This window comes from Plecotus auritus (assembly GCF_963455305.1).
Source record: "Plecotus auritus genome assembly, chromosome: 3".
In the NCBI taxonomy this organism is placed as follows: Eukaryota; Metazoa; Chordata; class Mammalia; order Chiroptera; family Vespertilionidae; genus Plecotus; species Plecotus auritus.
In genome coordinates, this window is record NC_137772.1 from 175,251,825 (window position 1) to 175,279,046 (window position 27,222).

A 27,222-nucleotide genomic window follows, 5' to 3' on the forward strand; every position below is an offset into this window, starting at 1 on the left:
GGGCAGTTAGGGGTGACCAGGCCTGCAGGGGAGGGTAGTTAGGGGCAAACAGGCTGGCAGGGGAGCAGTTAGGCATCAATCAGGCTGGCAGGAGAGTGGTTAGGGGGTGATCAGGCTGGCAGGCAGAAGCAGTTAGGGGCAATCAGGAAGGCAGGCAGGCAAGCAGTTGGGAGCCAGCAGTCCTGGATTGTGAGAGGGATGTCCGACTGCCCATTTAAACAAGCAGTCAAACATCCCTCGAGGGGTCCCAGATTGGAGAGGGTGCAGGCTGGGCTGAGGGACACCCCCCCTATGCACGAATTTTGTGCACCGGGCCTCTAGTAAAGTATAATAAGAGCTGTAACAGGGGGTTGGCGGCAGGATGGCAGGCAGGCAGGGGACAGAGCTCAAAGCTGTGACACCACATTGCAGGAACACCTAACCTCACCTACAGAGAGTCCTGGAAGGCTTTTCAAAAGAAGTAACACCTAAACTGAGACAAAGGATAAATAGCAATTAACCAGGAGATGAGGAAGGATTCCCTCAAATCAGAGGGTACAATGTGTGGGAAGAACTAGAGGTGAAACAGAACATGGTAGGTGTTCTGAGAAACCTGAATGAATACAATACTTGATATATTCGTAATACTTATAGTCAATGGTTCCATTTGAAAAGTCATTCCCAGACAATTAAGATACCACAGAGAAGAAGGCTGAAAGCAAAGAGGATGACTCATTCCTTTACACATCTGCCCAGCAAGCAGTATCAGCTGTGAAACATTCCAGAACTTACCGCCCAGTGCGCTGAAGTTCTGGCCCACTGTGGCCCCCATGTGGTTCTGGTTCTACGTGGCAAACGTTTCCATTTGGAACTCCAGGCATTTTTCTTTTCTCCTTTTAACAGATGACCACAAAATTAGCAGTTAGCCATCTATCCTGTTCTTTCTACTAATGGGGGGAGTAGTAAAATAACCCAAAAGCAGCCAAAAAATACCCAAGTGTTTGTAGTTTTCAAATGCATTCATTGATTTGGGGTAGTTTATTGACTTTCGGGGGAGGGAGGGGACCACAAAAAATGTAATTTATCCTCCTCTCCACTAGTATCTGACTTCTAACTCTGCCTTGCTCAGAAACAGAAAAATGGAGGCTTTGGCATCAGATATAACCTAAGTTCCAGTTTCAAATCTCCCTCTGTATAATCTTACTTTACCTTAAAACCTTGAAGATAATTTTATTCCTTATTTGTAAAACTAAAGATAACAATACCCATTGGGGAATGCTGTTGAAAAGACTGAATTAGCATATGTAAAGCATCTGGCTTAGTGTCTAGTGCATAGTAGGAGTACCCTTCCCAGCTTTAATCTATGGGGAACTCTATTTGTTCTCTACATACAACTTACTCTTTTAATTTAAAATAGCTTAATTCATGTTACACTCCCAAAAAATATCCTTCTCTCTCCTCTTTGCCATTCCACATCAATTCTTCAAAAGTTGGCTTAAAATTCATCCTGGGTAATTCTGACTGACCCTATCACACCTGAGCTAATCTATATTATTGCATATTCATTTTTTCACTACTGTTCTGACATTCTAGGTGCCCCGAAACAGGACCACGTGTCGACTTATTTAGCATATACCCTACGTGGTCTTTGCTTTGTCCATGGTTGGTCACTCAGTGACACTAAGCCACCATTGGCTAATGTGCATACATTACCTGGGAAGGGACGTTTTTGGGTGGCTCAATTCTAATGGAAGGGTCCCACTCCCCTGGAGGGAGCACCGTCACCTGGTCTAGGAACTCATCAATCCCCGCCAGGAGATCATCTCGATCTTTTGCCTTATATGCCACATCATGAAAAATCTACAGAGAAGAAAAAACCCTCAGGAAAGTTGAAAATGACTTTACTTAAAACAATCACCAATGGATATGGTGAAGAATGAATACAACCTCGTGATTTTTATTTCTGTCATGGGGATCTGAAATGTAGAAAACTTTTAGCACTTAGAGAAGTGTAAGGATAAAAGGATTTTTTAAAAAGAACCTAAAGATGAGATAAGTCAAAAGAACTAAATATATGTCTATTTGTATAAGAAGAGATAAGACATTTGTATAATTCTTATAATTGTACAAGACATTCTATAATTCTACAGTTGTATAATTCTGTTATCTCCTCAAAGAATGGAATAAAGAGGAAGATGTATAAGAAAATTTTCCTGATCATAATGGTTGGAAAAACTGGATGGAATTACTAATGAAGGTTCTCTGTGAAATAAGCCTCCCAATCAAAGAGAGCTAATAAAACACAGCCTCCATCTCCTCTGCCTGCTAAGACATATGCCTTGAAACTCCTGCTTTACAATTTATAAGAGCAGTGAAGTCCTCACTGGGGTATGCAGTGGGGGTTCAGCCAAAATGTCTGGCTGCTTTGGAACATTCACATTACAGTGTCGAGCATAAACCCCTAACTTATACAAACTGGTCTCATTTATGTGGAACTGGACTGAGGTTTCTGTATGTAAATAGTTTGGATGCATTTAATTAACAATCATCTCTAGAAAGTTAAGTCAGCCTTAATATCTTTCTCTCTTAATAGTCTACTTGGCAATAATAATTTCCCAAGAAAAATATTTCTTTGAATCCTTGATTATTCAAAAAGGAAGAGATGTCATAGGAAGAAAAATCCCCCAAAGAGCTCAGTCCTCCCACAATAAGAATTCAGAGAAGTGACCTGAACTGCTTCCAGCCAACATTGCAATTGTAATTATTTTATCCTTAATAATTAGCACAGTGCCTGGCACATAGTAAATACTCAATAAATATTTATGAGTTGAATGAAGAAAAAACAGAAGTGGTGCATACCTCATCTGTCATGATGGTGGCCATGGATCTGCCAATCTCATGGTACTGCTGACCTTTCCCTACTGGACCCAATAGGATAAATAAAAATCTGCCAACACACACAAAGGACGAAAGTATGTAAGTAAAATTAAAGAAGTGGCATCTTACTCCTCTCTAAACAGCAGAACATTTCTCTTGCTTATCAAGCAGAAATCATCGCAGTACCTTCAATAAAAGGAGGCAGACTAATGATGGAGCAGTATGAGCTGCCTTGATCTAATAGCTCCACTATGGACATTGGAAGCTATTTGTATGACTCCGTTAATAATGTGGTTGTAATTCTTAGGATTTTCATGGACTTGATTCCTTGTTATAGAAAAGACACTTTTTCAAGACATGGCATTGTAATGCAAATTCAAGGTTATCTGAATCTCATTGATGGCTCTAATAAGAAAATAATGGGGAGAGGAGAGGAATAAGGAAGTTGAAATTATCAAGCCTTGGAGAGGAGTCTAAATTATCTTCTGGACATGTGAATACTCTGTAATTCATAGGGCTCTGAGTCATCTGAATCACCACCTCAGAGTGCATGAATAGCCTTCTGAACAAATGTGGACATATCTGCAAGCCAAACAAATCCTACCAGACTGTGGAAAGAGACATCAATGCCTTCGCTCACAGACATTTCCCTGGGAAACGGCTCTGCAGAATTGGGAGGGCAACACAGCCCTTGCTATGTCCTTTGAATGCTCTTCAGTTGTCCATTTCCAAGGCTGCAGGTACTGTGCAGTCATAGCCTTAAAAGTCTTAGAATTCTGCATGGAGGTTAACCAAATATACCCCATTGAGATCACTGCTGAATTTTAAGCAGCATTCCCAAAATTAATTAATTATCCTAAGTTTTGGCATTAGTTTGCTTCTTCCCCCAGAGCTCACACAAATCTGTACTCTGGATATAATGCACTGAGTCGTGCTGTTTTTGTCTTTACCTTGTGGGGATGGGCACTTCTGTCAAGCCTGAGAGAAGAACAGCTGGAGAAAGCCTCACAAAGGCAACAATGGGGCGGTTCAGAGAATCCACCTCACCAACCAGGACGTTTGAGGCCTCTGCCCCAGTGGGAATTTTTTTCATGAAATGAAGGTCCACCTGAAAGTCCAAAGAGCCTTTGAGAACCTGGGAGCAATTACCTCAAACGTCAATCACCCTCCTCATGCCTTACATTCACATGTCATTTTATGATTTAACAAAAGTTTTCTCACCCTGTTTCATTTGATCCTTACAAGAAACTCTGTAAGGTGGGTAAGAGTTTTGTGTTTGTTTTTTTAATTAAGCAACTGAGACCCAGACAAGGGAAGTTGACTAGCTCAGGACAAGAGCTTTTACGAAAGAATTTAAATCAGGTATTGTGATTTGAATCCATTATACCATGCTTCCTCAAAGAAAATTGTTTTTGAAACTCTAGGTCAAATTTTCCCCATTTTAAAATACTTGAGTGCTTTGTCAGAGGTTCAAGTTTTTATAAGGCTCCCTGCCTCATGAGCAGAGACATGACCTGACACTATCTGGGCTTTAGAAAGACAATGTCAAGCGTAGACTAGAGCAGTAAGAGGCTGGAGGCAGGATGGCTTGAACCAGCAACTGAAGTGAGGCCATGGATACCAAAGTCACAGTCCCAGCCATGAAGGAATTTTAGAAGATCGTAGCAAATACATTGTTTTGACAAAACTTTTGGAGGCAAGAAGGAGCTGCTAGAGAGCAGGTGCCAAAATAAATCTGAAAAAATGAGGAGGTCTGAGTCAGGGAGGGTTGTCTGTGGCAAGTCTCAGTTTCAGCATGTTGAACCTGGTGAACCTGGTGGAACAAACTGATGAGTCAGCCCCATTGAGGCTGGAGTAGAAGGAAGAAGACTAGAGCAGACGGGCCTCCTTTTCTACAGAGGGGGCTCTGGTCTTGGAAAAAGGGTGCTGAAATACCAAAGCTTACTCTGGGTTCCACTAGAGATACTCTTAGGCCTATAAGCCAACTTCCCATGTCTCCACTCACCTTACTTAAATCCACAGGACTGTGTTCACAATTCACTCCATTCTTTACTTCAAGATTTGTAGTTGGAACAGACTGAGGAGACACAGTTTGACCTATATGGAGAAAATCAAACAGAATTCTCTGAGTCCCTGCCCTTTCCCCCTCTAGCACATCGCACCCATGATCGTTTAGCTATAACTATCTCCTGCAAAAGCCCTCATAGAGAAGAGGTTAAGGTGATTAAGAAGCTAGGACCACACATGCCTATCTCCTTACCTACTAATTAGTGGTAAAAGGAGGACAGGGGTATTACTACTCCTGCACCTTCTTCCTGAACACCTTTGTAATCCTCTTTTCTTCCTCTATTAAGGTAGTAATCCTTAACCAGGAATGTATACCAGACTCCCATCAAGAACTTTTCAAATATATTGATTCCCAGGCATATCCCCTGCACATTGTGACTCAATAAATGTGGGGACAAGATCATGTAGGTTACACCCTGCCAGGCCACAGAAAACAAAACCAATCAGCATGTGAGTGAGATTCATTGAGTGCACATGGCTAAGGGCCTTACATGAATTAAGTTACTGAAGCCTCACAATAAACTTATGGAGTTGAACCTATTATTATCCTTATTTTACAGAGGAGAATATTAGACTTAAAGAGGTTTAGAGGTTTCCCAAAGTCACACACTTTTCAAGTGGTGAAGCCAAAATCTCAAGCCTAGAAGGCCAACTCAAGAGTCTACACTAGCCTGGCCAGTGTGACTCAGTGGTTGAGCATTGACCTATGAACCAGGGAGTCACGGTTTGCTTCACAGCCAGGGCATATGCCTGGGTTGCAGGCTCGATTCCCTGCCCTGGTCGGAGCACTTGTGGGAGGCAACCAATCAATGTGTCTCTCTCACATCGATGTTTCTCTCTCTCTCTCTCTCTCTCTCTCTCTCTCTCTCTCTCTGTCCTCCTCCCTCCCTCCCTTCCACTCTCTCTAAAAATCAATGGAAAAAATATCCTCAGGTGAGGATTAACAATAACAAAAAAATCTCCAATTCACCTTCTCTGACCCCAAATTACCCCCAAAGTGGGTATCTCCCAAAAGCCATATTAGTTCTGAGGCCACTCTGCGCTACGATCCTCTCACCCTGGGTCCACTGAGGTCTATCTGAGGCAGGCATCCCTAGTGCCACAAGAGCACCAGTCCCAGCCACCCAACCATCGATCACAAAAAGTATTGCATCTAAGTGAGCATGGAAGCATATTAGATAAATATAGCCCCTACCCTCCAGTCACTTAGTATCTACAGTTAATTCTGAAATGTCTGATTAATAAAATAAAGTCACTCCTAATAATCTTACCATTTTTATCCATCGAATGTGGATCAGACTGCTTCTTGCCAACCTCAGTAAAGGAGCGAACAATGGGAATGAGGTTATTTCTCTTCTTTTCATTCTGATGATGATGCTTTTTGAGAAGGGCTTCCCGTACTTTAACCCTCATGCTGTCACTCAGGTCACTGAACAGTTCTTGCTGGTCCAGGACCAGGTCTGGAAAATAGATGCTAACATGAACACTCTGATGGTCAATGAACCCAAAGAGGCCAACGTCAAGTGGGTTAAGGGCAGGGGTGGCGGGGGTGGTCAATGAGCACCAGGAAGCAGTTCAACCAGTGTCACTGAGATAAAATTTCCTGAAATAGTATCTTTGATGGTAGCAGCTGTGTTAAGTTATACTTTATTCATATAACAAATCATTATTATTAGAAATAGAAACTATTGAACACTTTGAATGTGCCAGGAATTATACTAGATTATCTAATCTTATCCTCATAAACTCTGAAAAGTGGCTTGTATAACAATTTCTACACATGGGGAAACTGAGGTCCAAACATTACAAAATTCCTCAAAGTCTCACATCTAGTAAGTTGCAGAGCTGGGACTCAAGCATAAGACAGTCTGAGTCAAAAGCCCACATTATTACCCATTTTGTTCTGTCATCTACCAAAGGTCCTCTATATTCCCTTCCTCCAAGATTTTTTTTAATCCTCACCCAAGTAGTGAGGATACTTTTTCCATTGATTTTTAGAGAGAGTGGAAGGGAGGTGGGGAGAGACACACACACATCGATTGGCTGCCTCCCACTCACACCCCCACTGGGGCCAAAGATTGAACCTACAACCACAGTATGTGCCCTTGACCAGGAATCGAACCCATGCCCCTGCAGTCTGTGGGCTGATGCTCTAACCCTGGGGTGGAGAACCTTTTTTCTGCCAAGAGCCATTTGGATATTTATAAAATTATTAACTTAAAAATTAGCTTGCTATATTTGGTCAAACATTTAATTAGTTCATCCCTAATGCCTTGGCAGGGCCAAACCAATTGACTTCTTGGGCCTTATAGGGCCCACTGGCTGGAAAATCCCCACCCCCCCTGCTCTAACCACTGAGCAAAACTGCCCAGGAAGAGCATTTTAACATTGCTGTGATTCATCACTAATATGAATACATCAGGTATCTAATGTGGAGAACCATGACAGTTTTACTTCAATCCTACATACCTACTCCCAAGCCTCCCCCAAACTTAAACCTATTCTCAACTCCAACCTCATCCATAACTATCCAAGTGCTAGTAGTAATAAAGAAAGAAAATCTATTTTAAATATTCAAGCCAAAGATCCATGCTTCTCTATCTTAACCTTTGTATTGATTGTTTCCTTGCTCCAATATTATAAACACTAGTGGCCCGGTGCACAAAATTCGTGCACATTAAATGGGGATTAATTAGAAGAAATAATTTAATATTGCTATTTGCCCTTTCTCTATAATAGAAGTGTCAGAGATGAAAGAAAATTAGTAAAATGTATATGAAAACCTTCCTCCTGTCAGAGTCTGGGGCACACCACGGGACCCAGAGTCAAGTCCCTGCCCACCCACATGCGCCTCAAAATCGCATGAGACCCAGACCCGGCCGCGCTCCCCCCCATTGGGTTAGATCCAGACCTGGCTAGTCCCACCCTTGTCAAGCCCCGCTGGGCAGGGAATGTAGCCTCAGGTCCCCTGGCCTGGCGCCAGGACGGGGGGCGTGGCCTGAGGTCCCCCATCAAGCCCCACCAGGTGTGGGACATGACCTGAGGTCTCCCGTCAAGCCCTGCCAGGCTGGGGGGGGGGGAGAACCGCAGCCTCAGGTCCCCCAGCCTGGCACCGGGAGGGGGGAACAGCCTCAGGTCCCCTATCAAGCCCCATCGGCAGGGGGGTGCAGCCTCAGGTCCCCCCTGGGTGGGGGGCACAGCCTGAGTTCTCCCAACCCAGCACTGGGGGTGTACCTTGAGGTCCCCTGTCAAGCCCCACCAGGCAGGGGAGCACAGCCTCAGGTCCCCTGGCTCGGTGCTGGGGCGGGGGATGCGGCCTGAGGTCCCCCGGCCTTGTGCCGGGGGTGGGGGGCGTGGCCTTAAATCCCCTATCAAGCCCCACCTGGTGGGGGGTATGGCCTGAGGTCCCTTGTCAAGCCCTGCCAGGTGGGGGGCGCAGCCTGAGGTCCCCTGGCCTGGCACTGGGGCGGGAGGAGCAGCCTGAGGTCCCCTAGCCCAGCACCAGGATGGGAAGCACACCTTGAGGTCCCCTGTCAAGCCCTGCCAGGTGGGGGGCAAAGCCTGAGATCCCCTGTCAAGACCTGCCTGCCTGAGGTCCCCTGTCAAGCCCCACGGGGGTGGGGGAGGGCGTAGCCTCAGGTCCCTGCTGATTGCTTGTTAAGGCTCCTTATGGGAACTTGGCCTCAGCTGTGGGTGCAGCCATCTTTGTGATGGAGTGATGGTTAATTAGCATATTCCCTCTTTATTAGATAGGATGCTTCAGGATCCTTCATCTTCAAAAAAAAAAAAAAAAGGATAAGAATATCCTCCCCAAGTCCTCCTTTATCTATTTCATCTATGTCTCTCTCTCTCTCCCTCCTTCTCCCTCCTTCTCCTTCTTCTTCTCCCTCTCCCTCTCTCCTATCACTTAAAGTTCTCAAAACAAAAATTCTTCAGCCCACTGTAATTTGGCTACCTCAAAGAAACTGCTTTTGATAAAATCATCAATAACCTTCCAGTTGTTCAATCTGATGGATGTTCTAGTCCTTACCTAACCTGACCTCTCTATAGCATTTGACATTGATGAATTAAAACTCTCTTCCCTTTTGGCTTTTGTAGTGGGTTCAATGGTGACCCCATAAAGATATGTCTATGTATAACCCTAAGACCTGTGAATGTGGTTTTATTTTAAGAGTCCTTATAGATATAATTAAGGATCTCCAGATGAGATCATCCTGAATGATAGTGACAAATATCTTTATGAGAGAGATACAGAGCCTTAGAGAGACACTAGAACAGGGGTGGGCAAACTTTTTGACTCGAGGGCCACAATGGGTTCTTAAACTGGACCGGAGGGCCGAAACAAAAGCATGGATGGAGTGTTTGTGTGAACTAATATAAATTCAAAGTAGAGGAGCGGAGGGGAGAGCAAGAGAACCGGATAGAACAGCCGGATCCGGCCCGTGGGCTGTAGTTTGCCCAAGGCTGCACTAGAAGCTGTAAGCTGGAAGCATCAAGGAATAACTTCCCTCTAGAATCTTGAGGGGACACAGGATCCATCAGTGCTGACCTCTCCCTTGGGTCCCCATGTGATCCCAGAGAGACAGAATTACTTGGATACTTTAAATGGAGAAGAGTTTGGAGAAATCCTTATTTAACCTCTCCAGCCAAATCAAGCCAAGCTGAGGGGAAAATCCTCACATGCACCCATACGCCAAACTCCATTCCCAAAACATAGTAATGTAACACTCAACCACTCCATAAAACTTCATCAGACATCTCCCTTTCATATCTTGCTGAAGAAGCAGAGGTACTGTGACTCAATTTCTTACATGTCTTCCTAGCTGCCATATTTTAAAAATCTTTCTTTAACTCCCTTTTCTCTGAACAACTCCTAGTTGCCCCTTTCTGTAATTATTGTCAAAATATGTCTCCCATTGTTGCACTTACATTAATTGTTCCATAGCTATTTTCCCCACTAAAAGATGAGATTCTTTAAGGTAGGAGCTGTATTTTACCTTTAATCACTGTGCCTAGGACATAATCAGGCATAAATAAATAAATATAAAATAAATGTTTGCTGAATGAACAAAAAAATGGAAGACTAAGTACCATGTCATTTGAATCCCACAAGTCTGTGAAATAGATGGTTTCTTAGTTTGAAACCCATCCCCCGGCTGAGAATGTTGAGGTCAGAACGCTAAGTGACTTGCTTAAGGAAACACAGCCACTTGATTCTTTCCTCTCTACCAGTGGTCGCCAACCTTTCGGACCTCACAGACCACCAGTGGTCCGCAGACCACCGGTTGGCTACCGCTGCTCTATACCACACTTCTTAATTTACACAAACATTCCTCTGTTTTCCTTCACCTAACCTTACCTGAGATTTCTTCTATGCTATTTGCACGCATATCCAGAAGGACCGTTCCATTAATAAGGCAGCTCCTTAGCTCAAAGAGACTGTGCAATGAAAGGGTTGCCACATAGGGCTTACTCCAGCGTTCTCCCCCATCTTCAACATCTTCTTCAAATTTCAACCACCTGAAAGCATTACAAAGAACTAGATGCCGAAGATAGAAAATGAGGACTTTTTAAGAGTGAATCTTTAATGTAAATCACAAAAAAGATATCTAAATAATCACACTGAACATTGTAATCTACTCTTTGTGTTCAAGGTACATTGTAAGTGAAAACAGCAGACTGTACAACAGTGCAAGGTTGAGTACAGTTTAATTCCATTTTTATTTAAAGAAAATTTTAAAAACACAAACACATCCATATATAAGACACCAAATATTATATTCCTCATTATCCCTGGGGTTCTGCACATAATTTCCATTTTCTTTTTATTTATTTATTTATAAATTTTCTAATTTTTTATAATGAGCATGCATTACTTATGCAATTAAAAATAGATCCAATCTCTATCATTTGGATACACTGACAAATCACATGAATAAAATGATTTTTTCTTTCTTAAAGAGCCTATCCATGTGACCTTTAGCAGTTTACAAACACAAAATGACAGGATTAATTGCCTTTTCACTTGGTATCAGATGGCTTGGCTTGTTTAATCCTTTCTACCTGTAGAAAACATCCATGGGGACAGCAGGCATCAAGGAAGAGGTATTCCGATGTGAGCTGGAGCCATGCTTTGCTAGTTATGCACATTGCCTCTTACCCCGAGGCTCGGGCATGCTGGCTTTGTATCATCCACAAGGCCCACTGGTCAGTTACTAGAGAAGCCCAGACATGGCTCTGGTTAATCTAAGGGCTTCTTGGGTTTGAGCCTTATACAAGCACGGCCACTCTACAACTACTTCAAAAAGCCTATTGTCAGACACACTATAACCTCAAGGGTCTATGAAGTTGGACTGTCCCATAAGAAGTTAAAATCTCAAAAATTATGTGAATTCCACTGAATTAAAACCGAAATGACTCTATGGTTCACCTGTAGGAAAAGTCTGGACCTGTGCTCTGTCTTCTTGGCTAGGTCCAAACCAAGGTGGCCCTGTCAGGCATCCTCTAAACCAGACCTATAATATCAAGATAGCCCATGAAGTACTCTGGGCCCCTCCAAAATAAGAGAGGACCTCAATTCTAGGCTCAAGGTCAATTGGCATAGGTGTGACCAGAGACACCACAAAGACCTCAACATTAAGACTCTCCAAAGAACACTCTCAGACATCAGTTCCCAAGTCAGCCATCACTTTTCCCATGAAGAAATAAAAGACAAGGCAGGCCTGTCACTTGCTGAAAGGTACCATTGCCTACAAGCAAATCCTGACCCAGTTTATTTTAGGAACGTACCTGGCTGTCTCTTTCCACTCAGCATCTTCTCCCTCTTTCATACAGATCTCATCCAGCTCTGTGAACAGCTCATGAGGCACATGCTCCTCATCCTCCTCAGTGCCTAGAATGAACTGAACACGCTGAGATGGTGTGTCTGGAAAATCAACCACAGAGATAGGTCTGCTCCCAGCCTCAACTAGAGCAGAGATAGAATTCTGCCATACTTATCACATCTGGGGCCTTAAAACTTCAGGAACATATTTAAAATAATCCTGAACACAGATAAGAAAAATTTTATTTATTCCCAGAAAAATTTTTAAAAATCTCTTCTGTGGCCGAAACCGGTTTGGCTCAGTGGATAGAGCATCGGCCTGCGGACTGAAGGGTCCCGGGTTCGATTCCGGTCAAGGGCATGTACCTTGGTTGCGGGCACATCCCCAGTGGGAGGTGTGCAGGAGGCAGCTGATCGATGTTTCTCTCTCATCGATGTTTCTGGCTTTCTATCCCTCTCCTTTCCTCTCTGTAAAATATCAATAAAATATATTTAAAAAAAAAAAAAGAAGAAGCTGTGTACTGTGTTTAAAAAAAAAAAAATCTCTTCTGTGAAAGCAGTTTCACGGGAGGAAAAAATTGTAACTAAGACCACTTGAAAAAAAACCCGCAACAAACTGGAAATCTGATGAATCTGATCCAAAGGAATGGCTAGTTCTCTAGCAAATTATTTCACCTATTATGGTATTGATTTGGGGGCCTGAATTGTATAGTTTTCAGGAAGATACTTTTGATTCTTAGAAGCATTTTTTCTTCTTGGAAGCAAGCTCTAAAAACTCTATAGAAGGGGCAGAAAATCAAAACCATCTGCTTAATGTCCCTTGGTCTCACCAATCCTCCCGGCCATCGACACCCACCTTCTCTCCCAAGGGTGATACCGTGTGCCAGGGCCTCTGGGCCTTCCTCCCCTTGGCCGGCTCCTTTACCCCGGCCTCGTCTCCGGTGCTTCTGGCCATGAGTTCGATGATGCCGATGGCTCTGCCGGCCCAGAGGCATCCGAACCCCCACATACAGAGTTCTATGACCTGAAAAGAAGCAGAAGGTCTGTACAGAAAACCCCTTTAGCAAAAGGAGTTTAGAATATTTAAGGGGGGGCGGTGTAGATTATAATTCTTTGGCCTGGTCACAACCCTGTAATGATAAACTTCAAAGACTTCCAGAGCTAAGGATATAGAGATCTTAGAATTTGAAGGTCGCTTGCATGTGGCTGCAAACCTCACAGTAGTGTTGTTAAGATCAAAAGAAACAATGTGCATGAACATTAAAGGCCAATACAAATGTTAGTTGTTATTACAACAACAATCTGATCAATTATTTTTAAAAAGGCAATAGAATCACTCTATGACAACTGCAACAAGTCTTAGCAGGGAGGCAGCTGGGATAAGTGCTCAGGTCAACCTGCCTGGGTCCAAAACTTGACCTCATCATTCACAACTTGTGACCTTGAACAAGTTATCTGATCTCTCTGTGACTGCCTTTAAAAGGAGTACTGAAAGTTTATTATTTAAACTCAGAGGGGTTTTGTGCACAGTAAATAACGTAATGTATGTAAAATGCTTAACACAATACCTGGAATAAATTTTAGCAGCTAATATATTCTAGGATCAGTTTCCTTTTTCTTTTTCTTTTTTTTTCTGCACTGTAGAATAGCATGAGAGACTAGTTACAAACCAGAGGGAGGCTAAGGTTATAGGGAGAGATATAAAATAATTATATAAAAAGAGGGGAACATGAAAAAGTGATCCAATAGCATTCCTCTCTAGTTCTTCCTTTCCTTACTCCCTCATTCCTTCTGTAAACCTTATTTTGTTCTGTTAATGACTTCCAGGCCTCTCTCACCTCCACCTGGCTTCATTAGCCTTCCTGCCTAGCCTGGAGTCCAGAATCAGAAGCTTTCAGGATGCTCCCACCCCCGACACACAGAGCCTTGGTCTTCCCTCATTTCTGCCCAGTTACTGCGGCTCAGCACTCTAGATCTCAGACTGACTCCCAACATCTTCCATCACAAAAGCTGTTCCAGTCTTTAGTCGCTATCTTCAAATCTACAGCCTTCTCCACATTTCCTCCCTCTGAGCAGGTGACCTCCCTTCATGTTTTAATGGGAAAATTCAGGCCCTCTCATGTAAGCTCCTCCACCTCAGCCTGGCTCACTTTCCTCCCCCAGCTTCTCCTCTTTGCCAGGCTAACGAGCAAAGCCCCCACCCCTCTGGAGTTCTGCTCCATCAGTTATCCTCCGTCTCTCCTTTCCATCCATCCCCTCCATGAATTTCTCCTGCTCCAGTTTCTTTTATCTTAACAAGAAACTTCCCCAATGCAGAGCCACTCTCCCACCTTTCTGCCTTGTCCTCTTCCCTTCTCCATCAAACCACTTTTAAGAACAGTCTACCAACCTAGCTCCCTTTCCTCATCACCTCCTTGTTCCATAGCCACTGCATGTGACCACTCTCCACTGACACTGCCCTCTCAGGGACACCAAAGACCACCTAAGCTCTATCACCAAATCTCTAACATCTTACTTCTCTCTCAATTCAATTAAAAGACTTTCTTGACAGCCCACCACTTTCCATGCAGTATCCAAATCCCTTGACCACTTCCTCCCCTTGGTGGTCGGGGCTCCCTCAGCTCCTGTCCCACTGCCCTCTCCGACTCACTTGCACTTCTCTGGCTGTGCTTCTCATTGCTTCCACAATCCCACAATCAAAGGAAGGCTCCCAGTTTTCCCTCCTTGACCCTTTCTTCTCTTCTTTTAGTAATTTTTACTCCCCTGGTTTCAAAATTCACTTCTACAAATGATTCCCAAATCTTTATCTAAATGATTCAAAGCAAACCACCATGCTCCATCCCAAATCAGGCTCATACTCATTTCTTCACGTTTCTGTCCACAACAGCCCCATTCTCTCAACATTCCAGACTTGAAACATCAGAATTACCTTAGATTTCCACCTCTACCTCTGGCCCCTCAGGGATACATCCTATGACTAGGGCTGTCAAGCCTTTCTCTCTTCTTACTTGGACAACAGCAGGAGCCTTCTTCCTTTCTTCCACACCAATTAAATCCCACAAACCAATCCTCCTGAAGTGCTGCTCTGGAGCTGCTCTCTCCTACATGGTCAGCACCCTTCATGCTCCAGCATGCTCGGGGCCCCAACCTCCTTTCTAATCTCTTCCTCCTCTGGGACAAATTATACATTCAATAGGAAAATAAAGGGAAAGACCTCTAAGACAGTGGTCGGCAAACTGCGGCTCACGAGCCACATGCGGCTCTTTGGCCCCTTGAGTGTGGCTCTTCCACAAAATACCACATGCAGGCGCGCACATACAGTGCGATTGAAACTTCGTGGCCAATGCACAGAAATCGGTTTTCGGCTCTCAAAATAAATTTCAATCATTGTACTATTGATATTTGGCTCTGTTGACTAATGAGTTTGCCAACCACTGCTCTAAGAGAACTGAGTGATCATCAGCTCAAGAGAGATAAAAGTTAAAATCCTATACATGCTCATATCAAATAAATATTCAGGGGGACGGGATATCCAGAGATGCTCACCTTCTGCATTTACCTTAGCAATTGAATAGCTTGGTTTTGACTCTGTCTCCTCTCATGACATTGGCTGCTGCACCCACCATCATCTCACACTCTTTCTTCTACCTAAACCAAACCGCTATTCCATAAATGTGCCAATGCTTTCTGGACACTGACGTGGCTCGCTCCTTTAAGATTCATTGCAATGCACCTTCCTTCTTGGTGTTATTTCTGATCTCCCTAATCAGATATGACACCTCCTTTCTCTAAATCCCCAGAGTACTTGGCTAGCATTCTCTTGTGTATTCATTTTATGCCTTGCATTAAAGTTAAGCCTCTATCAGTGTTATCTCCCACTATTCAATTGCAAGATCCTCAAGGTCCCAGGTCAAAATTTCTTCCTCTTGGAATCCTCACATAACAAAATACACAGTGTCTTATATATGGTCATCCCTCCACATATCCAGAAAATGGAATATATCCTAAGTGCGTGCACTAGGAGCATAAACCCCTAGAATCTCCTCAGGAGAATATAACATGACCTAAGAAGGCCTCTAATTTGAAGGGGACCACAAAAGGAATGAGTAACTAAAGTGAATGTATTTGTGGAAGATGAAATACTCACCAGGGCATGAGAGGACTGAGAAAATCCTAGCCAACCTGATAACTAAAAGCTTACTTGAGGAAGTCTTCCTAGATAAGGGGACTCTATGGAAAGAATTACCAACTCTTCATTTTCTTCTCTCCCAGCAATGGGATTTCCTAAGATTATGCTCAACTTCTTCTTTGGGGATTCCTTGATAGTGCTCTCCACTTCCAAGTGGTGTTAAAGTGCCTGCGGGTGCTGCTCTAACACCCCTTTCTTTATTTCTCCCTCCTTTTCTTTGTCCTCCCCTGCCTCTCAACTTCCAAAGTGATAAAGCAAAATAAAGAAGTAACAGTGATGATTAGATGAGAAGATGATCAGAGATTTGTTAGAGTATTGAGAGGCAGGCGGGATAATAAAATATTTAGTTTCTGGAAGAATCGCACCTATTACACACTAACTGTCTCAGGACAGTTCTGTTGACTTGAGCACACCTCAGGATATTTTTGACAGGCAGATTTCAACATATAATGTAGTTATCTTGAAACTTCAATGAAACAGAAATATAGAGCCAGAACAGGTCATTTGCTAAGATGTGGGATTCTGGACCTCTGATATAATCAGTGAAAACTATAAACTATGAAAACAAGTAATTAACTACCACTTTAATAAATACCATCTGTAACTAATCATGTTTGACTATAGCATTTAATTAGGTCCCTGTAGTACACCACTCAGGTCAGCCCAGGCTGGAGTTATCTAATTGTACCAGGTCCTATCCCAAGAGCTGTGGATACAGCAGTGAACTGCACAAAATCCCTGTCTTCAAAACACATATTCTAGTGGGGGAAGACAGACATTATAAAAACAAAAACGTATTATTTCAAATATTGATCATTTTTATGAATAAAATACAATAAAGTTCTAGAATATCTGAGGTAGGGAATAGGATGGAGAAGGGAGACTTTAGCTAAGATGATTAGAAGAGACATCCAGTGATGAGAAGGAGAGGTCATGAGAAGACTCTGGAGAAGAGCATTCCAGGAAGAGGGAAGATTAAGTACATAGGCTCTCTGATGGCAATGTGTGTGGCTAGTTCCAAGGGAAAAGGATAGCCAGTAGGACCAGAGCAAGGTGAAAGAGGAAAGAAGAGGAGGGGGAAAGTTAGAGACAGACAGGCGCAGACATGAAGAACCTGTGGGCCATGAAAAGCATATTTAGATCCTAGAGAATCACTTCAACCACCCCCTAAAATAGTGACCTAAGTGTTATAAAACCAGGTGTGTCCAGGTGAAGAACAGTCTAAGGGTAACTTTCTGTCCTTCAACAGAGCCATCCCAACCATATGCTTCCTCTTCTGAGCAAATCCCCCAGGTTACTGGCCAGGCTAGGACCTCTACTCCTCAAGCACACTCCAAATATTTCTGCTGGGCGCATGCTGGTATAGTGCTAGTATTATTTAACTACATTCTAAAGAGAAATTGAGAACACAAAAATTAGGTATTAGAACCCATGTTATTAGACTCATTTTCTTGGTTAATTTATTCACTGACACTATTAATGTAAAACAAGGAAGTTGGACCAAATGACTTCTCAGGTCTTGTCCAAATGATGGCTAGTCCAGGTTCTAATGTTCAAGACCTAGGAAAGGCTTTGGCTAAGGCTTTCTTTGGAGAATTCACATTGGTTCTATTGTTCTCACGATCTTTACTTATTGCTGCAAAAAGAGATTACTAGTATAAAAGGACCTCAGTAAATGTTTGTTGAGTAAATAATGCATGGTTTTGCCTGATATTTAAATTCCTTCTAGGCAAATCTGTGGCATAATAGGGAAGACATTCTACAGATACCTTTGATGGCTCTGTAGGAAGTAAGGTAAAGCTTACATCTTCAAGAAGACTCCTCCTTCTCTAATAAGTTCTTTTAGTCTAATCCAGCCATGGGCAAACTACGGCCCGCGGGCCGGATCCGGCCCATTCGGCTGTTCTATCCGGCCCGCGGAGCCAAAAGAGCAGAGGGTTCTCTTGCTCTCCCCTCTGCTCCTTCACCAGCAGCAGTGTTAACGTGGCAACGACGGGAAACACGGCCGCAGCTCCTTCTTCTGAGTGGGCGGATTTATATCCGCCCATTCAGTAGAAGGAACAACCTCTCAATCTTCCAGAGCAGGGGTGGGCAAACTTTTTGACTCAAGGGCCGGAACAAAAGCATGGATGGAGTGTTTGTGTGAACTAATATAAATTCAAAGTAAAGGAGCGGAGGGGAGAGCAAGAGAACCGGATAGAACAGCCGGATCCGGCCCGCGGGCCGCAGTTTGCCCACGGCTGTTCCAGAGGCTCCTTGTAATGCCCGCGGACGCGTCTTCCGACATCACCTTGGGAATGCGTACACACGTTAGCATAGTGATATAGGGAGACACGCCCCTGGAGAGCACAGTATCAGAGCCTTTCTGAGGTAAGATTAAGAGCTCTACTCAAACACAATTTTTTCCTGTTCCCACATTCTGTACATCACAATGACTTGTTAATAAAACAACAAAGACTTTCAGCTTTTAGGGCTTGTATCCACTGCAGTTTTTTTTCCCACTGCGGACGCGCGCAGCAGGAAAAAAGACACACAGAGGACATGTCACACTAGCCATGCTGTGGCTGCATTTTTTTGCTGATACGGATGCGGTATCAGTAACGCTACCGTGGCCACTAACTGCATGTGTTAGCGGCAAAACAAATGCATTTTGCGCTGCGTTTGCTTCTCCCCCTTGCGCCTGTAAAAATGCATGCTACAGGGCATTTGTGTTAACATGCACCACTGCACATTAGCATCAATGCAAACATGATGGAAACCTGTGTACCCTGCATTAACCCTAGCTGCGCTGCATTGTAGTACTGCACCACACTGCAACGGCAGTACGGCTAGTGTGAACGAACCCTAATTCAGTGGGTTGAACAAAAAGATTGTATAGAAATGTGATGAACTAAAGATTTTATTACAAAATCGCTTCATTTCAGGGTTTCAGAAGTAATTGGACAAATGAAAAACTGAAAATCCAATGTTCATATCTAATACTTGGATGAAACCCTTTCCTGGTAATGACAGCCTGAAGTCTTGTACTTATGGACATCACCAGATGCTGGGTTTTCTCCTTTGTAATGCTCTGCCAGGCTGTCACAGTAGGGGTATATATATAAATATCCTGCCATTTCCAGCTTTTAATAAGAAAAACTGTTGCAATGGGCATTTAAAAGTGGCACTTGGTTGTTTTTATAGAGTCCAGTGGATGCAATCTGACATTGATAATGGGCTCTTTCACACTATGTGCACTGCGGCTGTTTTTTGCCAGTAACGGAAGTGCTAGTGGTAACTACTGGTTACCCATGTTTTGCACTGCCCTAGCACCTCCCATACAAGTGTGTCTGGAAGACACAGCAATGTGCAGCTATGTGTGTTACCATAAACAAAGAGCCTGTGTGAAAGATACACAGGTTTCCTATGGAGGAAAGGGGTTGTTCTCTATGGTCAGGGTGTGCCTCTGTCCCATGTCTGAACTTTTTCAGATGATTTTGTTATATATATATATATATATATATATATATATATATATATATATATATATTTTTAGAAGACCAAAAATGTTATAGTAGAGCAAATTTAATCACTTGTTTTTATACTTTACTGTCTTATTTTAGTAAAGAATTTAATAAGAGAATGGTACTGTTGGTTTTAGCCCAATATTAAACATAAGTGGACCAAAGAAAAGGAAAGTGGACAGTGAATGCCGAGTGTTTAAGAGGGAGTGGACAACAAAATATTTTTTCACTGAAGTCTGATCAATGCCGGTATGTCTGATATGCCAGGAAACACTTGCAGTCTTCAAAGAGTACAATCTCAGCCGTCACTTTGCCACAAAGCATGGCAACTATGCTAGCAAGCAGTCACCTCAAGAACGGGAGGCTACTGCACAGAGGTTGATGGCTAAATTACAGGCTCAGCAAAATGTCTTTCACAGACAAACTGCAATTCAAGAGACAACTACCAAAGCAAGTTTTATGCTATCATTCAAATTAGCAAAAGCTAGCAAACCTCTCTCTGAAGGCGAGTTTTTGAAAGAATGTATGATAGAGACAGCAGGTCTCTTGTGTCCAGAGAGCAAAGGCAAGTTTGAAAAACTCAGCTTATCACGCAGGACAGTGACTCGTCGAGTGGAACTGTTTGATGAAGACTTGGCCAGCAAATTAAATAGTAAGTCAGAGTTCTTTAAGTTTTATTCACTAGCATTGGATGAAAATAATGATGTAAAGGACACTGCTCAGCTCTTAATTTTTATCCGAGGGATTAGTGACAATTTTGAAATTATGGAGGAGTTTTTAACCGTGGAGCCACTGAAAGGAAAAACACGGGGAGAGGAATTGTATGACCGGGTGTCTACTGTCATCGAGAAAATGAAGCTACCATGGAGTAAACTTGCTAATGTCACGACAGATGGATATCCAAATTTAACTGGAAAAAATGTTGGACTGCTAAAAAGAATTCAGGATAAAGTGAAAGAGGAGAATCCTAACCAAGATGTTATTTTTCTTCACTGTATTATTCACCAGGAATCATTGTGCAAGTCTATAGTACAACTTAATCATGTTGTTAATCCAGTCGTAAAGCTTGTTAATTTCATTCGAGCAAAGGGACTTCAGCACCATCAGTTTATTAAGTTTCTGGAGGAAACTGATGCGGATCACCACGACTTACTTTACAACTCTTGTGTCCGCTGGTTGAGTTTGGGCAAAGTTTTCCAACGAGTGTGGGAGCTCAAAGAAGAGATCGGTGCATTTTTTAAATTAAAGGGGAAGTCTGACGAATTTACTGAGCTGAGTGACAAGAATTGGCTGTGTGACTTTGCATTTGCTGTAGATATATTTTCACATTTGAATGAGCTAAATGTGAAGCTACAGGAAAAAGATCAGTATGTACATGGCAGGTACACTAATGTGAAAGCCTTTAAATCGAAGCTGATTTTCTTTTCCAGACAAATTTCAGACAAAGTCTTCACTCATTTTGCCACACTAGCCACACAGAAGGAGACCATCCAAAACGTGAAGAAATACAGCAAATCACTGGATGACCTGCATGCAGAATTCTGTCATCGGTTTTCTGATGTTGAAAAAATTGACCAGTCACTTCAACTGGTGGCCTGTCCTTTGTCACAAAACCCTGAAACAGCACCAGAAGAGGTGCAACTGGAACTCATCGATCTTCAGTCTGACTTTGTCCTAAAGGAGAAATTCAGCTCTCTTGAACTAAGAGACTTTTATGCTTCACTTAATGAAGCCACTTTTCCAAACATCCGGAGGATGGCACAGAAGATACTGGTGCTGTTTGGGTCAACCTATGTTTGTGAGCAGACATTTAGCGTCATGAACATCAACAAAGCCCCTCACAGATCCAGCTTAACTGACGAACACCTCAGATCTATCCTGAGAATAGCCACAACAAAACTAACTCCAGACTTTGATGCATTAGCTAAAAAAGGAGACCAACAACACTGTTCCCACTGAAGTTGATGTTTTAAAGACCAAAAACCTTTCAACCCAGTCTACATTGCCATCTACATCTATGTCCCGGGCATAATTTAGAAGTTGCACTAAAGAAAATGTTTAATTTACTGTTTATACATTTTGTTCTTTTCTATTTGTTTTAGTTTTAAATTATTTTATTATATTTAAGTTTAATTTGAAAGGCTTTTGTACCTTTCCTTTGTTAGGCAATTTTATTTTGCCTTTGCCATCTTTAATACAAGGTATGTTATTGGGCTATGATTCCTCCATTTTTTGAAGTTTCAAATTATAATAATTAGTGTTTACATTCTTCTTGTTAAAATGTTTGAAATGAATAAAACTACTGAAATAAAATAAAAAAAGACCGTACCCTTTTATGTAATGATGTTTACTTTGAATTTATATTAGTTCACACAAACACTCCATCCATGCTTTTGTTCCGGCCCTCCGGTCCAGTTTAAGAACCCATTGTGGCCCTCGAGTCAAAAAGTTTGCCCACCCCTGGTCTAATCAGTTCTCACAAACATTAGCCAACCACAGTGCCTGCCTCCTTAAAACACCAGCGAGATAAGCAATAATGAAAACAAGCCCCAGCAGAGGTCAGAGCTAAATAAGTCCAAGTACCTATCAGAAAATTAGCCATCAGTTTCTACGCTGGAACTCTGAAGCAAAAACTTGGATTTTCTGAATGAAATCGGCAGAAAAGAAGACAAGTAAATGGACACTAGGAAATGAATATAGCACTAGTAAAATCCAGTCCTAACTGGATTTTGGCATTGTGATGACTTCACTAAACTAATCCCGTGGTCACTTTGCTAGCCATTCAACCCTCTCCTACCCTCACAATCTTCATCCCTTTAATCTACCTATCAACTCACCCAAATTCTACCTCCTTCCCATCCAATTCTCCATTCTTTTTTCCAGTTATTTACTACTCTTCAGAGGCTATCTGTATGCAAATACAAGTATTAATTTAGTAAAACTTATACAAAAGATGTAACAGTGTATATTTTTTAAAATAAGTATGTATACACGCCCAGCTGGCATAGCTTAGTGGCTAAGCGTTGACATATGAACCAGGAGGTCACGGTTCGATTCCCAGTCAGGGCACATGCCTGGGTTGCAGACTCAATCCCCAGTGTAGGGTGTGCAGGAGGCAGCCGATCAGTGATTCTCTCTCATCATTGATGTTTCTATCTCTCTCTCCCTCTCCCTTCCTCTCTGAAATCAATTTTTAAAAGATAAGTATGTATACAAATGCAGAGAACAATCCTTAGTGAACTGGGACTGAATCTTGTGGAGCAAGAAAGAAACCACAGGCGAGACCCACCCTCCAGATGGAGGCTGTATTTAACATTCCATACATGCTGTTTACCAAGAGTGCAGACAGAACTCATTAGCACATACAAAAGGTGTTCCACTCCTCTGGGCTACAGGTTGACTCAAAGTCAATAACCACAGGGGGGAATCTAACATGTGGAGCAGATGCAAGCCTTTTCTTTTTCTTTTAACTTATAAATATGAGCAAATGGCTCTTACACATTTGTTAAAAACTTATTAGAAGGCACTAAACTTACTCTAGGATTCATAAATCTAGTAGTTAATCAGGAATAATGATCTGCCAGAAAAAAATGGAAAAATTCATTCTTCTAACTAAAGCAACTGCTCTGTGTTCCTCTGAGACTGGGAGAGTCCACTGAAGCACATCATGGACTATTATTGCTCTTCGTGAGTTTATCTTTGGAAATCTATTCTAATGTTTGCTTTTGACTCTTCAAAAACAATGTCGTGGTTTAATGCACTATTTCCTACTGATGAAATTAACTTATGCAAAAAAACCCACATTTACAAAAGTCTCTCACAATGTCCAGAGACTAAATCTCAGAATAGTTCTGAAAATGAGTGATGAAATGGTTTATGTCACATGGGGTAGACATATGGAACAAAGGGGAAGGAAGACCAGGGATTTATCTGCAGCCACAAAACCTTGTATCATGGCATACATATCAAACCAGAATATAATTTTATCCTACACCTTCAAAAGACGATGTCACTCTGAGTGCAGCCTCACTGAGTCCCAAAGCTGCCCTCAGAGTGAGTCGGGGTAGAGCCCACAGCAGGGCCAGCCCCACAGCAAATTCCTCATCTCTCCAGAGCTGCTCTAGAACCACATCAGGCCTGAGAAGTAGGCACCATTTGTCCTCCATTTGTCTAAAGTGCTTTTTTAAAATGGTGCTAAAATAAATAAGATTCTAGTTTTCGAAAAGGTCTATGTATAAACGACCATTTCCCAACACATCACTCTCTAATGACATCATAGATTACTATTTTTTATGGCAAAATGGAGAATGCATAAAGAATAGATGATGTCATCATAAGAAGCTGATCCTACTGGCAATTACTCACTCAGCTGACCTCTGTGGATGGAACACAGTCCTCAGGATTCAAGAGAGTTTGCGCAAGTTTATTATTCTACTCACAAGGAGACAAGAGTGTTTATAAATGGTTATCTCCCTGCTGAGGACAAAGGCCCAGTGGGCCCAAACAACTAAACTGAGAGCAGCACTGCCCCATGGGGCAATAAGAGAGTAGAGAAGCAATAGGATTATCTGGGCAGAAGGAGGGCTAATACATGAACATGTTTATATAATGGAACAAAATGTTGAGGTTGGGTAGTTAATGCTGGATACTGTCCTCCCTTGCAGACAGGGTGGTAGAGTGGAAAAGCCAACTTTCATCCCATATCACCTGCCATCAGGCTAGATCAATGGTTTTCAACCGGTGTCACATCAGTGTGCTGCAAGAAATTTTTAAAACTTATAGTATCGAACTATTTAGTCAGGGACACTGATCTCTTTTCCCTTCGATTGTCAAATTAAAAAGTGACAACAGCCCTGGCCAGGTGGCTCAGTTGGTTGGAGCATCAGCCCATACACCAGGTATGCAGGTTCAATCCCCAGTTGAGGCGCATACTGGAGGCAGCTGATAGATGTTCATATCTCTCTAACACACTCTCTCTCTCTCTCTCTCTCTCTCTCTCTCTCCCCCTCTCTCCCTCCGCCCACCTTCCTTTCTCTCTAAAATCAATAAAAAACATATCCTCAGGTGAGGATAAAAAAAATGACAACCAACACAATGGCTATCTGGTGTGAATGAATCAAAATTGTACTTTTGTGTGTGTGTGTGTGTGTGTGTGTGTGTGTGTGTGTGTGTGTGTGTCAGATTGGCAAACAATATATTTTTTGGTGTGCCACAGAATTTTAGTAATTGGTTTGTGTGCCATGAGGTGAAAAGGGTTGAAGATCATTGGGATAGATGACCTCAAATAGGTATAATACCTACCAGGCCTTGTATTGAGAAGATAAAAAAGACAACTTGTTCAAAGACCCCAGTCAAATGCCTAATACACAAGGGTCATTTAACGAATGTTAGCCTCCCACCCCCCACACCCTTTTCTTCTCCCACTTTCTCCCAATTGCTGAAACCCACATTGTCTCTTCCATCTGGTTAAAATAGTTTGGAAAACTTAACCCTGATATATCCAAACCCACTGACCTCCACAGAGCCACCCACATAAGTTTTCATGGTAACAGATCCAAAGGACAAGTTTTCTTGAGGAATTGTACAAGTTTGATGATGAAAAAAAAAAAAAAAAAACCACGTCACAAGAACAAGCAGTACAGAGATTTTTCACATGCTGTCCCAGTCATTAGAAAGTTGCTGTATCATAGCCTTCAACATTGAGAGGGTGCTGCAGAGAGTTCACAAAGGTTTTTGTGCCAAATGTGTGTTCTCATTAAAGTTCTACTAGCCAGGAGCCTTTCTCTAATAAAACCAAGCATCACCACTTATCAGGAAACTAGGCCCCAGGGGAAAAAGGAAAACAGGACACCACATGTGGTCATGTGGGGAGCTAGGGCTGGGGCAGGAAGAAAGGGAGAAGAACCTTAATAAGGTAAACTAGAAACAGCAATGCCTCTTCCTGTCCACTTCAGTTGGATTCTTATGTAATTCTGTGCTGTGACTCTTAAAGAATCCTATATAATAAAAGGGTAATATGCAAATCGACCGAATGGCAGAACGATCGTCTCTATGACACACACTGACCACCAGAAGGCAGATGCTCAACGCAGGAGCTGCCCCCTGGTAGTCAGTGCACTCTCATAGGGGGAGCACTGCTCAGCCAGAAGCCATGCTCACAGCTGGTGAATGCAGCAGTGGTGGCAGGAGCCTCTCTTGCCTCCTCAGTAGCACTAACGACCCCTCGGGGGGTGTCCGTCTGCTGGCTTAGGCCCACTTCCTGGCAGGTGGACATCCCCCAAGGGGTCCCGGACTGAGAGAGGGCACAGGTTGGGCTGAGGGCCCCCCAACCCCCACCCAGTACACAAATGTCGTGCACCAGGCTTCTAGTATAAGTACATATGTGTTTTCCCTTTTCTTGTTTAGATGAAAACACCAGGCAGAAATGGGTTTAGTTGGAAGGAAAGAGCAAACATTGTAAATGGGATACAAACAAGATTTTATAGCCAAACTGAGTTTTTAAAATTATTTGTATTTTTCTTTTAAAAGTTTGCATATATTTGTATTTCTAAGCAGTTGTCAAGAATCAATAAACTGATCTGAGTACTTCACATTCTCATGGAATAGGTCATTTATTAATGTTTATATTGGACTTTACAGTGCTCAAAGCACTATCTCACATGCTGTCTATTGGGTATTATTATCCCTACTTTTATTTAACAGACAAGGAAATTGAGGCTAAGGGAAATTAAGTGATTTCCCCTAAGGTCTTACAGCTAGTGAAAGTTAGGACTCAAACCCCAGACTCCAGATAACAAAGCTGTCCCTCGCACAAGGCTGCCTCTTATTGTTTCCCCCATTACATGGAACAGCAGTTCTTACCTTCCAACTCTTCTTTCTCATAGTGAATGTTGAGAATTGTGCTGGTCCCACCCTGATCCACCACAGCTTCTTCATCTGGTCTCTGTGAAAACATAAATAAGTAGTCATAGTAATACCCACACATTCATTCAAACATTCAGTTAAGTACCATGTGTCAGACTCTTTATGCAACACTTGGAAGAGAAACACAATGGTTTATATATTTTTAAATATGAACCTCACAATAACTTTGAGATACAAATATGGTAGCCATTCTCTTTCTTATTTTTAAATGAACAGCCTGAGACTCAGAGAACATAAAATAATTATTGCCAAGGTCACAAATGTGATAAAAGGCAGAAGTAGGACTGAGCCCAAGTCTTATGACTGCAGATCTCATGCCTTTTCATCTCTGCACTCCATCTATACATCTGTATAATGGCATTTTGTAAGTGGTGTCAACCACATTGTCTCATTTGGTGTAAACTGGTCCGTCTCCTTGACCTCTGCAGCATCTAAGCCTGTTTAACACTCTGTCCTTGAAATTATCCATCCTGCTCCCTGACCAAATCTTCTCTGTCTCATCCTAAGGCTCATCTTCTTTCTCTAAATATAATTCCCAAGGAAGCGCATTCTACCTTTCGTTTCCCTCACTTGAGTATTACAATTTCAATAGCACCCTGAGACAGTGTGGCCCAGTATTTGACAAACCAATGGGATGCCACACCTCAAGACTTAGGTGTCTAAACCCAAATTAATCTTCCTTCCAAAACTAGCAGCCTGTTCTCATTTACTTACTCCTTCCATGGCACCATCATTTCTTAATCCACATTTGAAATTTCAAACATATTTAGTAATCTATTTCATATATATTGAGTATCACTTACATGCCTTCAGAGAAACAGTTCTCTTTTCTTATCAAGACCTCCTTTGCAATTTCCCTC

At 42.4% G+C, this 27,222-nt stretch overlaps 1 protein-coding gene across 1 annotated transcript in view; it reads right to left on the bottom strand.

Annotated features, from left to right (window-relative positions):
- Nucleotides 1-27,222, bottom strand: part of SLC4A8 (solute carrier family 4 member 8) — a 94,105-nt gene that overhangs the window by 50,676 nt on the left and 16,207 nt on the right. Inside the window, exons 2-11 of the mRNA XM_080662911.1 lie at nt 26,300-26,381; nt 12,603-12,770; nt 11,713-11,848; nt 10,283-10,443; nt 6,195-6,383; nt 4,862-4,953; nt 3,807-3,964; nt 2,839-2,926; nt 1,693-1,839; nt 772-872 (exon numbers count right to left, since the gene is read on the bottom strand). Coding sequence (XP_080519037.1) covers nt 772-872; nt 1,693-1,839; nt 2,839-2,926; nt 3,807-3,964; nt 4,862-4,953; nt 6,195-6,383; nt 10,283-10,443; nt 11,713-11,848; nt 12,603-12,770; nt 26,300-26,381 — 1,322 coding nt within the window. The remainder of the gene's footprint in view (nt 1-771; nt 873-1,692; nt 1,840-2,838; nt 2,927-3,806; nt 3,965-4,861; nt 4,954-6,194; nt 6,384-10,282; nt 10,444-11,712; nt 11,849-12,602; nt 12,771-26,299; nt 26,382-27,222) is intronic.